This window comes from Chiroxiphia lanceolata, chromosome 3 (genome assembly GCF_009829145.1).
Source record: "Chiroxiphia lanceolata isolate bChiLan1 chromosome 3, bChiLan1.pri, whole genome shotgun sequence".
NCBI classification, from domain to species: domain Eukaryota; kingdom Metazoa; phylum Chordata; class Aves; order Passeriformes; family Pipridae; genus Chiroxiphia; species Chiroxiphia lanceolata.
The window spans coordinates 14,125,779-14,141,002 of record NC_045639.1 but is presented as its reverse complement, the minus strand read 5'-3'; the positions used below and the strand labels follow the sequence as shown (position 1 = coordinate 14,141,002).

The window sequence follows — 15,224 nt, the reverse complement described above, 5'->3', positions numbered from 1 at the left end:
GTGAGAGCCATTCAAAAAGCTTTATCAGAAATGTTGGGTTTATAAATTAGAGAATCACCTATTGAAGGTTATGACATATCAAGATACTGTTTTCATAGTCTTTCTTACAATCTTCATAGCCCTTTCAAGTGAGGCAAACATGTAAAATATCACAAAACCCAGAATAATTACCAAGGTCAGCTCATTATCTGTGACTCAGAGGTAGATAAAAGAAAATCCAGCAAGGAATAAGCTCTTGATGGAATATTAATATCTTCTTTGAACATGCTGGCTTTTGAAATACTGTACTTTGACTGCTATGAAATTTTCGTTCTCCTGACAAGAACTTTTTTAAAGAATATTAAAATACACAATACTTTTCCACATGACCAGAACTTATATTCTTATGTTTGATTAGGTAGTCAGTATTTAAAAGTATACTTACACACCTTTTCAAAAAGATATTTTTCCTCTGATGTAAATTAGCTTTTCAGAAACCCACCTTTAGAACTGATTGCTATCACTTTAAAATATACATATATATCAGTTTGGTTTAACAAAATGGATCTTAAGAATCTAGCTGGATCTATAACATGTAGGTTTAGGCCAATAAAACAAAGTTTATCACACCTGCAGTTGAAATTCCAATATATTACATATTTAGGTGAGTATGTTTATGGTTCAATACATCTTGCAACTTGTATTTATAAGTGATTTGGAGGACTGCCACATAAGATCTTAGAAGGTAGTTTATGATATTGAAATTGCGTTGCATCTCTTTTCCCAGCAAAAGGTAGTTTTTATGTGAAGTATTGAACAGTGAGGGTCAGGTCAAAGTGTTCCCCAACACTCTAACATAGAGATCAGCAGTTCTGAGAAGCCTCTGTAATCATACTGTAAAGCTTGGGCTGTGGTTTTCACGTGCCACTCATGTAACTTACGTTCATGTAAAAGTCAATGTTTTTACATAGATGTTGTAGGCCTCCTTTAGCTCCCCAAGTGCCTTTTGGTTCATATTGGCCACCCTGTGTTTCTGTAATTTCCTGGTTTTTTTTCCCCACGGCATTTTCACACGTTTTAAGTTGCACCTACCTGTGCAGAACTACTACTAAACTTGCACTGTTAGGTTAAGATGATGTTATCTCTTGTGATCATATTCATCATTATAAAGTAAAAGGCTTCATACGGTATTATAAAATTATGTTGTACTTCACACACATTATTTATTCTGTTAATCATTCTGTAATGACTCTCACTGTAGATTACACAAGAATAATTGTACTTACTTTTGAGATCTAAATTTCTGGCTCCTGCTGTGCTTTGTGTCGTGATTTTAGTGTCAATCTTTACAGTGTGGAGATTGTTGGTATCCCTTGATATCATCACATTATGCCACTGGTTGTCATTCAGAGGTTTATTAGAACTTCCTTTGATGAGATTCGCACCATTTCCCAAGTCAAACACATAGTGCAAATACCTGGGAAAAGAGAAAAAATTGGAAAAGTTTCCTTTTTCTTTACATAGCAAGGGGGCACTAAATAATATGTCTAATATTTTATATTTGCTTGTACTCCTCAGTAGTGCTGGTAAAACCAGAAGACAACAATGAATGCCAGATGGGGAAGCAACCATCATTCAGAGAAGTTGCCACTGGTTTAGATGAGCTGAGGTGCAGTCCCAAGTTTCTGGAAAGTAATGAGCACTCCATGTACCAACACATGCATACATACGTAGAGAGAGAACAAGAGGAAGCTACAAACTAGTACTTCTTTGTGGCAAACACGAGAGAAGTTATACCTATTATTTACTGTCATATATTTCAGGCATCTAGCTTCATCTGAAAGAAAGAGTCAAAATAAAGCATATCAAGTTTAACATGAAGAAACATTATGAATCATATATATCCAGTCAGATAAAGACTTGTATCCTAAACTTTTCCTTGTATTTCTCTTGTATATACGTTTTGAATAGACTGGCTTTGTCATGCTAATCCATACATACCCTTTTACTAATTCAACCACAATGAAATCATTTCCATCGCCACTGTTATAAAGTATCAATCCATCCAGAGAGGTGGTTTTGAACTGGAAAAAAAGGTGCATAGATGTATACGCTTGTAGCGTGGCCAGTGCAACATAACTTGCTTTTGTTTTAAAGGTTACAGGGTCTGCTATGATGTTCCTGAACCCAAATCTTGCATTTAGCTCACAATAATCGATGTCTCCGTTTTTACACAAGTCAATGTATGCCATGCCATTAAATGTGAGACTCTGTAGATGCCCAATAAAATTAGAAGGCACAGAAGACAGGTAGCGCCGTTCTGTTATTATTCCCGTTTCTATGTTGTGGAATTCCAGTCGTGTGTGGTCACCAGCCATTTGACCTTTAAACAGTAACAAGAAAACAGGTGTTAGCATCTGAAATGGGAGGTCAAAAAGCACATCATGTGATTAAGTATCTGCATCAATTTCACACTTTTCAGAATGTGCAAGGCCAAATCTTGGCTCCAACCATCCAAATTATTGGTAAATCTAGGAGCCTCTTCACTGAGTTCAGTATGTTTGGATAAGGCCAACAGCAAGATTTCTAAAGTGAAACACAATACCACAGTATACTGAACTGACAACAAAATCCCTCACTTTGGTTACACTTTACCAGAGTTTTACTATAAGCAAGTGCAATTACTCAACATGAAGACCACAAAGGCCAACCTCAGAACTAAATCAACAATATCAGAGTTTCATGAGAGAGAGACATAAAAGTTTGAGGGATGTTATTCCATGTGGTTTGCTTAAAAGTGCATGATTTGGCTAGAGGTAGGAATGATTCCTGTTTCAGTTGTCTTAGGTACATAAATGCTGGCTCTGCTGCAAACTCCAGTGGTGCAAAGGTGGACAGTTACTTGAAAGCAACTAAGCTTTGTACTGTGGGGATAAACCACAGGAGAAGGTGTAAGGCCCAAGAGATGGGCAGAGCAGAAAGTCTGTAGCAAGAGTGTAAGTCAGCGTCTTGTAATCCTGAAAATAACAAGGGACTTGCTTACATCAGAAAGGTGGCCAAAAGGAAGCACCACAGATGCTTTTGAGTCTCTCTTTGTCATGCAAGGACCCCTGCAGAGCAAAAGACTGAAATTTGCTGACCCTATAGCTAATCTGAAGGAAAAGATCAACACTGTCAGGATACACTGCATACAGGTCAGGTAAGTTTTTAATCTAGTTATTAAATACTTTTCTCAGCACATCAAAAATTTGTCCACTGAAGAGAGCTCTTTTCTAACAGAACTTATTTTTTTCCCATGCTTATTTTGAAGAATTAGGGCAGTATTAACACAAGGCTGATTCATGGTCACATTGTGTGGGTATGGCGACAAAACAGCTTTTTATTACTAATCGATTTCACCACTTAATGTACCTTTTGCAAACCATGCCCTAGATTTCTCAGTTCCTTAACTGTTTCATGTCTCTTATGGTACAGAGAAGATGAAGAGCAGACCTATCCAACCTGGACTTAATGCTGGCATAAAACTTCAGTTCTCACAGTGGCAGTGCAAAGCTGTTGGCAAGACAAGTTCCCTCTGTCCCTCCCTGAACATACTATTCCAAGAGAAGAATGTGAGCTCTGACCCAGGCTGGACACATTTATCAGTGATGCAGAAACCCTAGTGGCAGTCTTACATAGGTTTCATAAGCAAATGTCTGTGTACGTGTCTGTGAACAGGGAAAAAACAAGGTAAAGATAAATGTAGATATTTGAGCTTTGCCCAGGGAGATGAATTCACAAACAGGTTAAGTCACAACACTTACAAGTACAGGAATCAGTGAAGTTACAGTGAAAACAGCTCTGCAAGTTTTAACACTATTCACACCACACATGCACAAAAATTGCTTTAAAAATTTATGATCAATATTTAAAAGTAGCTTACTTAGCTTCAGGATGAGTTCCATATGAGAACTTATTCTAGGGATGTCACTAAACACCATCACTGTCTGGGATCTGTACTATATGGCTGTGCACTGCAAGAGACACCTTAAACCCCAAGGACAGTTGTCTTGATGTTGTTGTTTCTAAACATCGGTTCTGAAAATACTACTTTCCCTGATGTATTAAGCAAAAGCTGGTTCTTCCTTGCAGTAATGAGTCAGAGAGCTGCCTTGAAAAATGCCAAATCGGTAATTTTTGCAAGGACAAGAGCCGTATGTTGGTTCACAGCCAAAGAACTGAGGATCATGTTTTAGAGGGTAACATTATGTATTCCAGCCTCATATCAATTCAGATGGCATTTCATTAATGTCATGGCAAAAATCCACTAAGCTTTGGCCTGTAGCACAGTATCCCCACTACGTTAAATGTATTTCTTTCTTGAGCATAGTAATAAAAAGTTCCAGAATCTGGGCTCACATCCCAAGTTTCCCTCTAATATTTCAGTTCTGCAAACACTCTAACAGGAGTTGAGATTTCACATAGTGCTTCATGGGATTTGCAAATACAGCAATGAAGAAAAAGAGAGAGAGTGCACTTTGTACTTACAAGGTTGGACATTTGGGGTTTCGTGTGGGGTTTTTTTGATGGGTTTTGGTGGTTTTGGGTTTTGTTTGTTTGTTTCTTGGGTTTTTTTTAAACTTACCAAGTTCATGTACAAAATGCACTACGTGCTGCAATGCTATGGGATATAATACAACAGGTCAATAGAATTTCTGTTCATAACCATAAGATAGGTATCTATTCTGTTATCCAACTTTGGTGACCTCCATCAGTTCACTTCTATTTTCCGTACGTTTTCAGAAAACAAAGTGTATCGGGCTGCAAGTATTTAAATTCTTTTATGATGAGCAAAATCTCTGAAACCATCTGCATGACTTCCAATGAAAGCTAGTTATGATTCTGTGTTATATTATTTATCCATGCACACATTATGTATTTGTCAAAGATAACTAAGCTCAATTCATGGATGAATAATTGATATTTTATAATCTGTAAAAACTGAAAAGTCAGGCTGAATTATTTAATTACTTCCTCTTCAGCTTAAGCTTTCTGGTTTTTTTTTTTATGTATGACATAGGAAAGGAATCAAAAAAGGAAAACACAATGTGTGGCAGGGAGAAGCTGGAATTTTCAGTAGGAAGTCAGTTTTCTTCCTTATTCTCCTTATAACATCATAATAATCTTTCATATGAAATATAAATGGGTTATATTTTAACCAATTTTCTGATTGTTAGGACACCTGAAGAAAAGTTCTAAGCAGTTTAGAGCAAGCACGCTCCAATCTGATATGGCAACTTTTACCCTGTGCTTTCAGGAAATTCAGAGGTACTACACATTAAATTCTATTGAAACTATCTGAAATTTAAACTTAAAAAGGCTTTGAAAATACTCACCATTGAAAAAACAACAACAAACCCCAAAAGCAAACAAACAAACAAAATCCAAAAAACACCCCACGCAAACTAAATAAAAAAAAAATCACAGTCCTTAGATGACAATAAAGATTTTCTGTGTAGACAATGTGATATTCCTGGGACTAACAGTGTATTCCCCCGTTACCAGACTCTCAAGTTCCCTCTGTTCCTTCTCTTATGCCAGTTCTCTCATCAATGGTGGAGGAGGCCACAAATTGGCTACAGTTTCCTGCAGGGAGTTTAGGAAGCTTAGGAAGACTTTCCTTCCAAAATACTGGGGTAACTTTCTCCCTTTGGATGAACAACATTAAACATCTCTGGATTATGCAAATGTAGGCAACTTCCAGCTTGAAGAACTGAGAGGGATTTCAAGTCAACTGTCTAGTTTCTGATACAGATACTGGGATGTGAGAAGAATACAAGTGTTGTACCAGAAATCTGGACCCACAGGCAATGCTTCTGATTGATCAGGAGGCAACTGAAAGGACTCACTTGCTTTGGCAGATGAACAGAATAGAATAGAATAGAATAGAATAGAATAGAATAGAATAGAATAGAATAGAATAGAATAATTTCAGTTGGAAGAGACCTACAATGGTCACCTAGTCCAGCTACCTGATTGCTTCACAGCTGACCAGAAGTTAAAGCATATTATCAAGAGCATTATTGAAATACCTCTTAAACACTGACAGGTTTAGGGCACCAAGCCTAAGGAATCCTGTTCCAGTGTTTCAGCTATTTGCTAATACCATGATATTTGATAGAACCTATAGTTATCCGCAATGAAGAGGGATTACAAGAACTTAGTCCTGCATTCTGTACTTATTACTTTACCTGACTAGACTCTATATGATTGAAACCTCCTCAATCCTTCATAAATATTTTGAACTTTCATGAAGCTGCACTGAGCAGTTGGGACTGAACCCAAAGGTGAAAATAGTACTTCTTGGTGGTTTCCTAACCTGTAGTATTTGTAAATTAGAAATCTGCCATGAGAAATCCAGGAATTGTGCATTTGGATCTTGATGCTAGATTTTGATCTAAATATTATCCTCTATATTAGAATATGCCTTATTATTTGAGTGGCAGTTGAGGTAGCAAGTTTATAATATTTTTCAGTACACTTACTCCAAAGTGTACATAAATTTAAATTTATATATTTATATATACATTTATAACTATAAATTTAATTTCAAAAAGAAAATAAATTATTTAGGCCATCTACAGTCTTGGGAGAATGACCCTAAGCATCATCACATACACAGACTTCACCTCTGGAAGATCTATTGGCAATTTTTAATTCTAGAAAATATATTCTTGCAACTATTGAATACATAGCAATTATTTTTCTACCAGTGACATGGTCTTCAGTGTTCTGCTGAGTTGAAAAGGGATTATTAAAGAAGGTGCACTCCTTTTAAAAACCCACTTAAATTGTAATCATTTTAACAAAGCTTAGAACCAATGATAAAAGCTATTTAATGCTACCCAAAACCAAAGGAAAATATTAAATAGCTAACACAAAATTAGGCACATTACATTGTGCAAGGAATGAGGGCCAGAAGCCAGGTCTGTTGCTATTAATAACACATATGTAAGCATTAACTTTTTACAGAACAAAATCAATGTGTTCTCTATTACCCTTTCTGATAATACATACATACATATTTCTAACATCTGCTGGCATGCATGTAATTTTTTCTCCCATGCCAACTGCTATTTTTAGTATTTGTTGCCTAATATTTAATTATTGAGGACAGCTGATGCAAGATTTAAAACACAATAGAATATCCTTCGAACATTTATTAAATTCTTTCTTACAGCAATGGCTTAGAGTTTAGCTCTAACAATGTGTTGGCAAAAGCATTTTACTTGCCTTCTCATTAGTGATGTATCAAATCACTTCTCCCCAATTACTGTACGAAAACATTCATTTAAGTCAGCACGAAGGTTTTCATTAATTTCAATAGCAACCTTAGAGCAACATTAATATCAAGTGTAATAACACACTTGTTGTAACAGTATTTCAAGAAGCATAACATGGCTTTTGAATCCTACCCAAGGAAAGAAAAAAGCACCTGTTGCTTTCAGATAAAGTCATTTTACTTCTGCTATTTTTTGTTTTGTGTTTCCCCCCAGTAACACGGAGTCACAATGACACACTACCTGTCACGGCCTGCTGGTCATCCACCATTAACTTTAAACTTTTTCCTCGCCGAACCACACGCACTGTGTGCCACTCATTATCATTGAGGTTATAGCCAGCAAAAAGGGTTTCTGGACCTTTGCCTGTAGGATATGCCAAACAGTCATTATGCAATCTTTAAATCAGTTTACATGTGAACCTCACAGAGAGAGAGACAGAGAGACTCGCTGGGCAAATGTTAAAACTCACCAAAAGTCACACCAAGCAAGAAAATTACCAAGTATAAGCAAAACTCAAATGTAGAACTACTACACTAAAACACTGTTAATGTATATTAAACTATGTAAATGCACTTTATATGCACCAGGTTTTCATAAATAGGCACAGTCAATGCGCATTTAATTGTGCACTTTTCAAATATATACAGGCCTTTAAGAAATGGGATTACTGAGCCAAAAGAACTTCAGCATGCATTTACAAGACTGATTGTTTCTTCCTTCTTGAAATATTATTTAGTGGAAAATAACCAGTGGTAAATGCATGTCCATGTGTGTTATATTTTTCTTAATTTATGTCAACTTCTCTCTTCATTTAGGCTCTGTTTGTTTATTAGGACTTCTCAGAACATCATCTATTACCTGATCATCTAGATGACTTGCTAATATTCAGATCCAGTACCTTCTTATTTTAGCAGATCTTTGAACCATACTTTCCTTTTTCATTTAATGGATACCTTTTTTATAATCTGCTATTTTTGTCAGCAGTACAGAAAACATTTTTGAAGCAAATTCTATGTACAGCACAATGTATTTGCAATAACCAAAGTATTCACAAACCTAGGATATCTTTAATGCCTAGGAAAAATTTCTCGTAAGAAAAGGATAGTGGAAATTGTCACTTGCACTGTTGACCAAGAAGAGAAAGAGAAAAAGAAAAATCCTGACTTTGAACAGTCATTGATATGAACAGGCAATTGAACGAGCACTGAATGAATCAATCAAAAATTATATGCTGGCTGTCCAAAACGTAAAGCTAATCTGCAATTAACAAATTACATTCTTGTAAAATACAGATGTCCCTGGTCTGTTTTTCAGTTTCTGTGGCAGAATAAATGCTGCTGATAACTAAAATTTGCCAATTAATTTCTGATCTCCTCAGTACAAGAGAGGTGGAGCTTCTAGAGTGTGTCCAGCAGAGGGCAACAAGAACGACTGGTAGACTGAAGCATCCCTCTTATGAGGAAAGACTGAGGGAGCCGGGCCTGTTCAGCCTCCCAAAGAGAGGACTGAGAGGGGAGCTCATTAACGCACGTAAGTATCTGAAGGATGGGTGTCAAGCAGCTGGAGCCAGGATCTTCTCAGCAGTGCAAAGCAATAGGACAAGAGGCAGTGGGCACAAACTAATGCACAGGAAGTTCCAGTTGAATACAAGGAAGAACTTCTTTACTTTGTGGGTGACCACACATTGGAACAGATTGCCTAGGGAGGTTATAGAGTCTCCCTCACTGGAGATATTCAAGAACCATATGGACACAATCCTGTGCAATGTCCTCTACAATGACGCAGCTTGAGCGGGAAGGTTTGACCAGATGACTCCACTGTGGTCCCTTCCAAGCTTACCCATTCTGTGATTCTGTAAAAGAGGCACATAATAAAATAACTTTTGACACAAAAACATTATGGTTACCCTCAGTCAGGCATTATCTCCACTGTGTCCCTTCCAGGTGACTATATCCCATGTGTCGGTCTTCTTTTGAAAGGGATATGCCACCAGCTCTGAAATTGCTCACATTTCTACTTAGATTATTTTCCAGTCAGCACAGGTTAACTGTGATGGGGGAGGTCTGTTCATAAATGGATATTATATGACATTGTCTAAAATCAAAGCCTCTCTGACTTCAGGACCGCACAGAGGGAAAAGGACACAAAGAGCTTGATGCAGCTGTCCAGCGCACTAGACAGTTTTCATCTCAGATGTTTTCCATTTTATATCAGCATTTTTAAATTCCTGCTGGTTTGTTGTCCTGCTTTTATATGCAACTTTTGCTATTTTGAGCATGCCAAGGGATCTCCAGGAACAAAAACATTAGCTACAGCAAAGGTAGTGAGATTCTGATACTGTTTCTCTATGTCTCTGTATTGACACTAAGTTAGGAAAGGTGTTTGAACCCACCAGAAGGACATGATTGGTGTCAACTACCTGAATCATTCTGTTCTTTACGTGTTTACTTTTTCTGACAAGAGAAAGACCAGTTTTTGCATAAAGCTGAAGTAAATAATGTTCTCTTTGAATGTGGTGATACAGATCTCTTAAGCAATTTCTATTTTTCTATTAGGTACTTCAATGGAAGCAATTGTTATGTTAACTAGCAATGGATGAATTTACAAAAAATGCTTAGATGACATGAGCAAAAAACTTAGTGAGAGTCAATAGGCCTGCGTAGAAATACATCATTTAGTATTATTGTAAATATATTTACACTTCTTCACTTGTTAGTCCAACTCCTTTTTTTTTTTTTTTTAATTTTTAAAGTAATTGAACTACTCAGTCTACCTTATCTCACTTCAAATTTCTAAAAGACCTAAAAGCATATGCAATTTTAATTTACTCTCACATTAAGAACCCTCTGTAGGGTACCATTCGTGTGAAGTTGTCTTGGTGTATATAAATATCAAATCCAATTTGGCTGCTCACATTTATACAAGCAAATATATCTATTAACTTTTAATGGCTAGGGACTTGCAAACTCTTCCTGTTGTAAAATTAAATGTATGTTTTCCTATGCATCAGTCTATTTTCCCTGTAAGAGTACTCTGAGTAAAAAAAAATCAGGTCAGAACTACTTGTAAGCTGTCTGTTCACACCGCACGCAATCCAAAAGGGGATTAATGGGACCTATGGTGAAAGGGTTATAAAAAGGACAAACCTGGATATAACATGCTATGGGAGCAGTGCACTGAAAACAGTCCTGGCCTTGTGCAAACTAGCTACCTCACATGGTAAAGAAACTTTTCTTTCCTGAAGCTGATCTCTAACATAGAAGGGCTTTTCCTTTGTCGTAGAGAGGACAAGAAACTACCAAAAAGCAAGATGCAGTGCCCAGGTATTGTGCATCTACCTGTCCCATCGTGCTCCATCTCTGCAAAGTAGTATAGTTTTCCATGGCAGCTGGAGAGGTAGATGAGGAAGGATGGATGCTCAGCATTCCTGTGCAAATGCAGTGCTTGGGCTGCTTCCTGGTCAAGAATATACTTTAGCATATAAGAGCAGCAAAGTACTTAGGAGAAAATTATCTAAATAGTTAAACATAAAAACCTGTAGGAATCCCTTGAGACCACACAAGAGTACCAGAACTGCAGAAGAAGACTCTTAACACATCTTGTTAAATGGCATTGGCCAACCTCAAAGGTAGTTTATATTAGTTCTTTCTTCACTAACTTTCACATATATTGACCCAAAACTAATTTAAACATCACATTACTGAGATCATAACCATTCAGAGTCTTCTTCAGCCCTGGTTTATAGTTCTCTACTTTATAATGAATCTACTATAAATTTATATTTAGTAAATCATTGACTCTCTAGTCTTATTCTGACTTTACACTGACCTGATTCTATTTCATTTAAATCACACCAGCAGAAAGTGCTCTTAAATAAGCATATTTAAATAAGAATTGGCATATTGCCACCTTTTTTTTTTGGCAGGTGGCTGTTCTGGGCTTTTAAAAAAAAAAATTCAATATCTCCCACAAAAAGAAAAGCAAGAATCCCAATTAAAAAAAAAAAAAAAAAGAATTTTTTTTTTTTCTCATGGACTGATACTACTCTTCCAAACTTATGTCCCTCCGCTTCTATTTCCCATGCTGTCCTTCACCTGGAATTCATCTGTTTCTTTCTAGACAGGTCAGGGTTAATTTGCTTCAAGTACCCAGCCAGCCCTGGTTCACATTCTGAGCTACTGATTCTCTCAGATACTAATATCTCATTCATAAACCTTTCCTTTCTGAGACAAGATGCAAACTGGAAAAAAAATCCGCTAAGTATCTCCTCTTGCTTAAGTATGAAATTTATTAGCAACGTCTGTGTTCAGCTCTTTTCTTGTTTTTAAGGCTTAAATGACTACTAGATTTAATGTGTCCCTAGAGCAAATGAACAGTATCAAATAAAAGACTACTGGTACTTTTATGGCTATCATAGTTTGCTCATAGTCCATCATGCCAGTAAATTTGCACATCCATTTAAAAGCAGGTAATTGCTTGCACCACCATCCTTTTACAAATCTTGATGTTGCAGTTCATTATAAACTAGGACATAAAAATGTAAAGTCCCAAAAATTCCAAGTTTTAGGTTTACTTAGGCACCCAAAGTCGAGCTTACTTTGTTGTCAGCGCCTCAGCTGGAACTTAACAGTCTTTGGTCCTTTTCAAAGCTAAAGGAAAAAAGTATGAACCTCCAACACAAAAAATCTTATTTTCAGTGTGCTGAACCTGCTAAATGTTCTCTGAAGACTTCTGTTCTCTTTACTATCTTGTCAGGAGCCTATTCAGCCTAGTTCAAGCACTGAAGATTTGCTGAATTCAAATGAATCAGTCAATTAATGGTGATATGCATACTTTTTTCTCTAATATATATCTATCCCGTGGTGCCTTTATTTTAATCAACTATTTAAACAGAACTTCATAAAAAACCAACTGATCCTTTTGAAAGGAGGTACCAGCTTTTGGCATTGCACCAAAACATTCAAATCTAGTTGTCTGAACCAAACACCGAATCATTATTGGTTCTTACAATGCCGCCCACCACTACCAAGGCACATATGAAAATCCTTGGAGCATTCAATTCTGCAATCAAGAGTAGATATTAAAAATGAAGTATAGAAAGAAGGACAAAATAAATAGAGACTAGCAAGGGAGACTGGATGGTTCAGTGAATGCTGCACTAACCTATGGAACCCAAGTTAGATACAGGCAAGTCACTACTATCTGTTTATCGGTCAGCATAAGATCAGTGGTTTCAGCCTAGTTTGCTCACAGAAAACTATGAATACTACAGCTATCAATATCAGGTGGCATTTAGGCAAAAAGACATTTGGACAAGAAGACAAACCCCTGAGATCACTTCAGTTAATACAGAATGTTACTTTAAGTCAGGGTTGCCAGGATTTCAGATGGAGTTTTACAGCTAAAATAATACATACTTTACAATTCAGCTTGCTATGTATAGACAGCTGAGTGTCTCTGAGAGACGCCTGAGAATGTTATTGCAAATACCTGTTGTCAAACTAGAGAACTTTGTGCCATTTCATTTATGCTGCTTTCCAGAGCAAACCTAGCGTGCCTCTAATCTAGGCTTCTGTTCCAGCATTCAGCCAGTCACAGTCACTGTGCAAAGCTCATGAGGCATCTATATTGCATACAGTCTACAGGACAAAAAGTTCAGAAAAGTTTCCTCCAGAACTAGCTACAGAAACACAAGATGTATAAGGGAAGGCATCTTAACCTTCACTATCCTTTCTATGGTGGTTGGCTGCAGAAACATTTCTGAGTTTCCAAAACAGTCATGTGTAAACTTGAATTTAAAAAGTCAATTAATATAGTGGATCAACTATATTTTAAATTACTCTGTCTGTATCATCCTGAAATTCCCTGACTATGAATGTTTCTTGACAATAGAAAAACTACACTGTCTTTTAAAGATAAAAAATATGTATCATGTTATCATTTACAGCTAATCAATAAGTTAAATTAAGAAAGTCTTATTGCAGGTCAAAGAAATTTTGTCCACTATATTTTGTTCCCAAAAAACTCATACAGAAAATTCCACAAGAATAGCACATTCACTGAATTATATCAAGCAAAACTTATCAATCTTGCACTGCTTGATCAAAATGTTCCAGCCCACAACAGCTTTACTATAGGCAAAATTGCTTTTGTAATTTGGGTGATGTATTGGCAGTTTAGGGTATTTTTATTACTAATTTTTTTTTTTTAAAATGACATTTCAAAAATTAAAACAAAGGAGATTGAAGTTGCTAGTATCTTTCATTAGCCTTCGTTTCAGCCATAGAACAGATTTGCTCATATTCTTTAGAATAAGAGGAATATAATACTAAATCTCTTTCTGTAGAGGCACTCATAGAGAAATGCAGAAAGCTAAGCAAGGCACTTTTGAAAATTCTACTGGCTCCCTCTACATGACCAAACTACAAACAGACTGCATTTCATATTGATCTAGCTCACTAGTAAGGAGAAACACCATACACAGTGAATTCACTGGAGAATAAAAATCCATAGAAGGTTATGAAAAACAATCAACCCAGGAACACTGGATTACAAAATTTGGATATGAGAAAAAGAAAACTGCTAGGTTTAAACAAAAGCCTTGGGCTAACAGAGACTGAGGAAAAACCTCCATCTAGGGTCCAGACAAGGATCCATTGATGCCAGGGTTTGGAATGTCCTGCCCAAGCCCAGAGAAACCATGCCCTGATTTCATCAAGCCAGTGCTCTCATCATGCTCTTTCATCAAGCCATCTCTCACTTTTTGTTCCCTGGATCCTGTGCATTCTGCAAACCTGAATACCTCTTTGCCCCATGTAATACCCCTAAGATAAAGTGGGTTTTCCTCATGAGGTAATTATAAGTCCCCAAATTTGTTAACCTGGGTTTTTCCCTTATGTCATCCCCTGAAACCCCCTGTTTGTAATAAATTGTAATAGTTACAACCCCCTGTTGAATATGTAGACCCTAAACCCTTCAAATATGAACTTGTAAGTCCCATAAAGCATTCCAGTTCTCTGCCTCCACTGAGATCATTGTAGTTATTGACTCGCTACACAGGAATCAAGCACCATATCCAGCTCTGAGGACACAAAGTTTTCTGCAGACACTTGTATGGTTCCTTTCTCTCTATTCTGTGAATTTGCTTCCCCTGCCCATGGTTTGAACTGCTCAGTATTTCCCCTCTCCTGACTTTGTCTTCCTTTTGCCTTAAGCAAGCTGTTTATGCTGAGGTGTAATATTGCACATACTTATCAATTAATTTCTTTTAATCTGTGAGATATTAACTGTTGGTGACACATCAGTATCTAAATAGAGCCAGTGGATCCAGGTGGAAGGGTGAAACATAGACAATCTATTAGATCAATTAAATCTAAGGATTCTACCAATAAAGGTGCTGATGATGAACCACTGTCTTGTGAAAGCCTATTCTCTACAAATAGAACAAGGACTAGTACTTAATTTCAGCAAGACAGAGAAAGAAAGAAAACCATCAGAAAGCAGTAAACTTTAGAGTTGAAAGTCTTGGTCTCTAGACTTCCATGACAGAACAAGACATATGTAGAAGACATACACATGCTCTCAAAATTGGGAAGTCTGCTTTGCTGGTTAATAATTGGGTCTATATTAATTTGAACCATATTTCCTGAAAAAATGGTCTTGAAATTGCAATTACAACCATATGTGAACCCAGAGCACATGAGAGGATAAAACTGATTTTCTTACTGACTTATGAAATGTCTAACCCAACTTAGAGACATTTCTCAAACTATTACTGAAAACATTTATGGTTTAAAATTAGCTGCATTTTAATTTAGTTTTGTAAGTCATATATCTAAGTAAATGAAGCAAAAACAGTCCTAAGGACATGTAATTTTGTTGTTGGAAGTAATGAAAGAAAAGTATCTTTTAAAAGCAGCTAAA

General features: G+C 36.6%; 1 protein-coding gene across 30 annotated transcripts in view; it reads right to left on the bottom strand.

Annotated features, from left to right (window-relative positions):
• Nucleotides 1-15,224, bottom strand: part of NRXN1 (neurexin 1) — a 711,718-nt gene that overhangs the window by 378,763 nt on the left and 317,731 nt on the right. For all 30 annotated transcript variants that reach the window (XM_032683731.1, XM_032683732.1, XM_032683768.1 and 27 more), the window contains 3 exons: nt 7,542-7,664; nt 1,981-2,362; nt 1,266-1,456 (listed from right to left, as the gene is read on the bottom strand). In XM_032683731.1, coding sequence (XP_032539622.1) covers nt 1,266-1,456; nt 1,981-2,362; nt 7,542-7,664 — 696 coding nt within the window. The remainder of the gene's footprint in view (nt 1-1,265; nt 1,457-1,980; nt 2,363-7,541; nt 7,665-15,224) is intronic.